The sequence below is a fragment of the Quercus robur genome, chromosome 6 (assembly GCF_932294415.1).
Source record: "Quercus robur chromosome 6, dhQueRobu3.1, whole genome shotgun sequence".
Taxonomy (NCBI): Eukaryota; Viridiplantae; Streptophyta; class Magnoliopsida; order Fagales; family Fagaceae; genus Quercus; species Quercus robur.
Window position 1 is genome coordinate 4,147,466 of NC_065539.1, and position 5,806 is coordinate 4,153,271.

The 5,806-nt window shown below is 33.4% G+C and overlaps 1 protein-coding gene across 1 annotated transcript; it reads left to right on the top strand.

Moving 5' to 3' along the window:
• The first annotated feature begins 595 nt into the window (after positions 1-595).
• On the top strand, positions 596-5,604 carry LOC126732374 (1-aminocyclopropane-1-carboxylate oxidase homolog 4-like). The gene is made up of 2 exons (XM_050435171.1): positions 596-1,585; positions 5,191-5,604. Exons 1-2 carry the CDS (start codon positions 728-730, stop codon positions 5,443-5,445), a joined length of 1,113 nt encoding a protein of 370 aa, XP_050291128.1. The 5' UTR covers positions 596-727; the 3' UTR covers positions 5,446-5,604.
• The last annotated feature ends 202 nt before the right edge of the window (positions 5,605-5,806 follow it).

Genomic DNA, 5,806 nt, shown 5'->3' on the forward strand with positions numbered 1-5,806 from the left:
TATTATAAAAAATTATAAACTTAAATCCCAAACAACAACTCATGCACGTTTTCTTTCTAAAAAAGGAAAAAACCAACGCTTTGATTTCTACTTCAACTAGAAGTCTACTATCAATATTTTAAGAATAATTAATTAGTAAATTAATTTTATATTATTTGTTATAATATATTTCTTCAAATTAAACTTCAAACTCTAAACAATTAGAACTTAATTAAAGCAATTGTTTTGATTAAAATTATTTACTTATTTTATAATTTATTAATACTATTTATTTAATAATTTTGTTTTAATTATTTTTATAAAAATTAACTTACATATGAATCTTTATCAAATCGCGCATAACTTGGCATCAGGAATAATAATAATAATAGTGTGTATATATATATATATATATAAGACATGTTCCGTGTGGACTAGTTAAATGTGAATGAGGTTTAACATGTGGTATTCTCTCAAAAAAAAAAAAAAAAAAAAAGGTTTTAAGTGGTAGGTGAAGATTTGACAGGCAAGTTGTGATTTTTATATTAAGATCAGATCTTAAGTTCTAATTACTTCTCTACCAATACCTAACTAATAATCTACTACATTAATTAATGTCAAATATATCATATACCACCAAGCAATTATTAAGTGCACGTACTCCATAAAAATCTGCATCTGTAGCCTTGCTCAAACACATTCATTCAACCGCACAACCAGGATCACAAACACCTTCATCGAGCAAAACATGGCAGCTGCTGATCATGCTAGTCCCACCTATGACCGTATGAAAGAGGTTAAGGACTTCGACGAATCCAGGATCGGTGTCAAAGGTCTCGCTGAATCTGGCATCACCTCTATACCCCGTATGTTCATTCACCCACCTGAGACTCTCTCTGACATCAAAAAACCCAACTCTCGAACATGCACCCAAAAAAGCATCCCAATCATAGACCTTTCCCACTTCAACTCCCCCACTAAAAGACACCAACTTGTGGAACAAATCAGAGATGCCACTTCCACATGGGGCTTCTTCCAAGTCATCAATCATGGGATACCCAAACCAGTCCTAGATGAAACCATAAACGCAATCAAAGCTTTCCACGACCAACCACATGAGGTCAAGTCTAAACTCTATAACCGTGACAACGACAAGCATGGGGTTATGTACTCGAGCAACTACGACTTGTACAGAGCCAAAGCTGCCAGCTGGCATGACTCTCTCACTGTTTGGATGGCCCCCGAGGCAACGCGTGCAAAGGAGGAGGATATTCCAGAGGTTTGTAGGAAAGAGATAGTTGCATGGGAATCGCATTCAACAAAGGTGGCTGAGGCTTTGTTAGAGTTACTGTCTGAAGGGTTGGGTGTGGAGACTGAGAGGTTTAAGGATTTGGGGTTTTTGGAGGGTAAGTTGGCTGTGGGACACTGCTATCCGTATTGTCCACAGCCGGATCTGACGGTGGGGATCACATCTCACACAGATTCAGGGCTGACTGTGTTGTTGCAGAACCAGGTGGGAGGGTTGCAAGTCAAGCATGGCGATGAGTGGGTGGATGTGGAGCCCATCCCTGGAGCATTGACTGTCAACATTGGCGACCTCATTCAGGTATAAACTTTCTTCTTTTAAAAATAAAAAATAAAAATCAGTAAGTTCCTCTACACAATATTGACCATCCTGAAAAAAACCTTTAGAAGAAATTTGGTCGGCTTATTCTTCAGTCCTTCACCTTCATCTTCTTGCTCAGTTCCTGTAGTTTGTATTCTTCAGTTCTTTCTTATCTTTCTTTCTTCTTTTTTTCTTTTTTTCTCTCTCTCTCTCTCTCTCTCTCCTGCTATTGTCGGGCCCTCCCCCACGTGAATGAAGTTATTATAGAGTTTGAAATTTCAATAAAGATGGTAGGGTACTACCATCTAGAGAATAAAGCGACGTAACAAGATATTTCACTCATCCTTCCTCATTTAATTATTATCAATCATCACTCAAGCATCACCATTTATTATTTAAAATATCTCAATTTCTTAAGGTGACATATTTAACACTTATTTTTAACTTATGATAACTCAAAAAATTTTACTTTTTGTGAACCCAATGACTTGACATAACCTTTTTTTTTTTTTTTTTCTTTCTTCCTTCCTTCAACCCCAATACCCAAACTCACTGAACCCCAAGCTTAAAGTTGCAGGGTTTTGAACTTTTTGCGCGCCTAGGGCTTCTCTAGTAACTGTCATAAGGGGTGGCCAATGAAGCAATATACAACCTTTATTATCAAATTGAAGCTGTTCTCCGTCAAAATCTGGAAGAGGGTTCTTCCTATAGTTGAAGCGTACATAGCCAAACACCAGTGAGTCAAAATTATGTTTGGTATTCTCTGTAAAAGACTACAAATTTTAGTAGTACCTAGTAGGCGTATTGCTATGCCGAGCTCAATTTCCCACCTGGGTTTTCCTCAAATTCCCTTATTTGTTGTCAATTATTTCTCATCAGGTCTCATAGATGATAAAAAATAAATAAAATAAAAATAAAAAAAAAACCGAACCCAGAGCTTCTTATTATTATTATTATTATTTTTCTTCAACCCCCAATACCCAAACTCACCGAACCTAAATTGCTCTCAAGCACTGTTCATCGCCTCCCTCTTCATCCATTCACCGAACCCAAATTGCTCTCATCACCTCCTCCCTCCTTAGTCTTCGGTACTATGCTTCGCCCTCCTTTATTTTGTTATTGTGGCTCTATAAATTTCTCCAGTTTGAGTTAGTTTGAGCTAGGAATTTTGTGGGTATATCGGTGATGAGTTGTGCAAATGTTGATAGTAGAGTACTACTGGATAGTAAATTAGAGAATAAAGCGACGTAAGAGCATTCACAGTAGTGAAGCTAAAAATTTAGCTATTTGGCATCACAAAAAAATTACTTTATTTATTTTACCTACACACATGCTGTGGATCTATTTTAACTTTCAACACAATAAAATAATATATTCACTACAATAAAATAATATATCTCATTACCCAAAAAACATCCACAGCACCAACCACTACCACCTCTACCATTAGCCACACCCATAACCACCACCACCACCACCAGTAGTCCATAGCAAGAAAAAAAAAAAACACCAACCCAAATCTCCAATCCTTTTTCTCAACCCAGACCAAACAAAATCACCAATCACAAACAAAATAAAAAATCACCAATCACAGAGCTAAGTTTCGGTGAGGAGGACAGTATTGGCGTGGGTCTGAACGATGGAAGAGAAGTGGGTCTGATCGGCGGTTTGGGACGGCTGGTGGGTCGGTGACGTCGAGCTTCAATGGCGGCGACGTTGAGGATGAGTCGGGTTGACAGCGGTGAAAGAGTGAGCTTGAGAGAGTGACGTTGAGAGAGTGAGCTTGCGGAGAGAGTTTTGAGAGAGAGCTTCAGATAGATGAGAGTGACTAAAGAGAGAGGCACGATGAGAACAAAAGAATTATTTTAATCCCGGGTTGAATAAACTTTTGTTTTTTTTAGCTCCAAGCTACAGTGCACAGTCATAGATAGATGTGCACTGTAGCAATGAAGCTAAAAAATATAGATATAGATCCACTGCTGTATGGGTGTTTTTTGTGTTTTGGTGGAGCTAAAATAGCTATATAGGTATTTAGCTCCACTGCTACAAATGCTCTAAGTTATTTATTCTTTCTATGGGACTTTGAGCCTCATGTAAAAAGCTTTAAAACCTAAATTTTAAATTATATGTTATATTATTTACTGAATTATTGTGATATTTGCGTCAATGTGCAATTTTTTTTGTCTATTTTAGTATAAGAACGTGTTATTTTTATTTTATATAATCATTTTTTAAAACATCTTATATCAAATTATTTATTTTAAATACTTTTTTTTTAAATATTAATTTTTTTATCAATTTTTTATTATTCTCCCAATTCATATATCTTTTTTTCTTATTTTTTTATTATTTCTTTATCAATTTACATAGCGATAGTAACAATGTAGTTTTTTTTTAACACAATTTTGGCTAATCTGTTGTAGGTGAATTTTGGGGTTAAATGTACAAAAATAACTTTTTTATACTATTTTGCATTAACCTATGTGAGTCCTCTTAGTATGTTTACTATTGATTTATTGTCTAATAGTCTCTTGAGTGGGGCATGTGTGGGAGTATGGCAGTAATTATTAAAGAAAAAAATTAGACTATTAAAGTCATTGGGGGTGAGGTAGCGTATTTACAACTTTTACAAATTGAATTGTTGATAGAGTAACACTAGTTACACACAAAAAAAAATTAAGTATTAAGAAAAATTCATAATAATATGTATACAATACAAAAATAATGCTTAGTTATGTATATTGAAGATATTTAACTTATAGCATTGGTAATGAAACTATCAGGTAATGAATTCAAAATATGAAAACTCGAATAATGAAATTATAAAATTTTATGATTTTGTATGCATATTTTGTAAGTTGATATATTCAAGTTTTTTTTATATTAAATTTTGTAGGATTTAAGTTTCTTATAGTGACCATCCTAAAAAAATTTCTTGGAGCCGCCACTATGCATTAAAAATTGTTGTTGGGACCTAATAAAATAGTGTAAGTAGTATCACAATGAATCACATCACAAGATGTATTGTAAGTTATAGAAAGAAATGTGGATATTTTTTAAATAATTAATGTGTTTTAAATCCTAATTATTTTAATAAAAGAGAGGATATTATTCTATTGAGTTACACGGCTCTTCAAAAACATTAAAAAATTAATAAATAATTACAAAAACTTTTTAATGTTTTTTATTTAATTTCTCACAAATAATGAGGTAACACATGTATATTTTTAAAAAATTAACATAATTATTATATTAAGTAAATTTTTTGAGAAATTAAAATTGTTTCTAACAAACTGTCACTATCGATTATATGTTAGTAAATTGATGTTCAAAAGCTTTGGCTTATTTGTGCTCTCCACCTTTGGTAGCCAACTGTCATTGTCATTTCTTCCAATTATGTTCAATTTATAATGAGAAATTTTTCTTCAACTCCCTTAATTTAAAATCCTCAACTTCAAACGTCATTTGTAAGGTTTTGTGTATGTTATGCATTAAAAACACTTGCATCACCTGATTTTTGCCATTTCATGTTCTCAACATGGATGTTAAAAATATTTGTCATCTTTCTCTTTAATTTTGTAATTTTTGTTTATATTTTCTAACAGATAATCTCCAACGATAATTACATAAGCGTGGAGCACCGTGTTTTGGCTAAGGCATCTAAAGAGCCTCGTATTTCAGTCCTAACATTTTTCAATGTGGGCACTATAGCTGATTCTAATTACTTCGGACCACTGCCAGAATTATTATCACCAGATAAACCAGCTCTTTACCGCAAATTCACGGTGCCGGAATTTTATGAAAACTTTTACAGCAAGGGTTTGGATAGCAAATCTTTCATACAGAAAGTTAGACTGTGAAATGAGAATACTAAGAGGACTAATAAAGTCTATATGATATATGTTGCGTATTTATGTACCTATGTGAATTGAATGGAGTGACCTATTCCCTGCTATCAAATGCACTTTGCTTGAGGCATAATAAATGAGGGAAACTCAAGTACTTTGCTTAAAGCTAAACTACTTTCTCATGTTGAAAATAATTCATGCAAAATAAGCTTTTAGTAAAAATATTATTTTAGTCCCTACATTTTTGCCTCAATTAATTTGGTTCTTGTTATTTTCAACTTGCAATTGATTTAGTCGCTACCGTTAACTCACTAATAGTAAAAGAGTTTGAGTTACAAGATTAGCAATGTATTGTCACTATAATTTTATATTA

Coding starts and splice junctions, on each gene's coding strand:
- LOC126732374 (XM_050435171.1), top strand. CDS start 728: ATGGCAGCTGCTGATCATGCTAGTCCCACCTATGACCGTATGAAAGAG. Junction 1,586..5,190: donor ACATTGGCGACCTCATTCAG/GTATAAACTTTC, acceptor ATTTTCTAACAG/ATAATCTCCAACGATAATTA.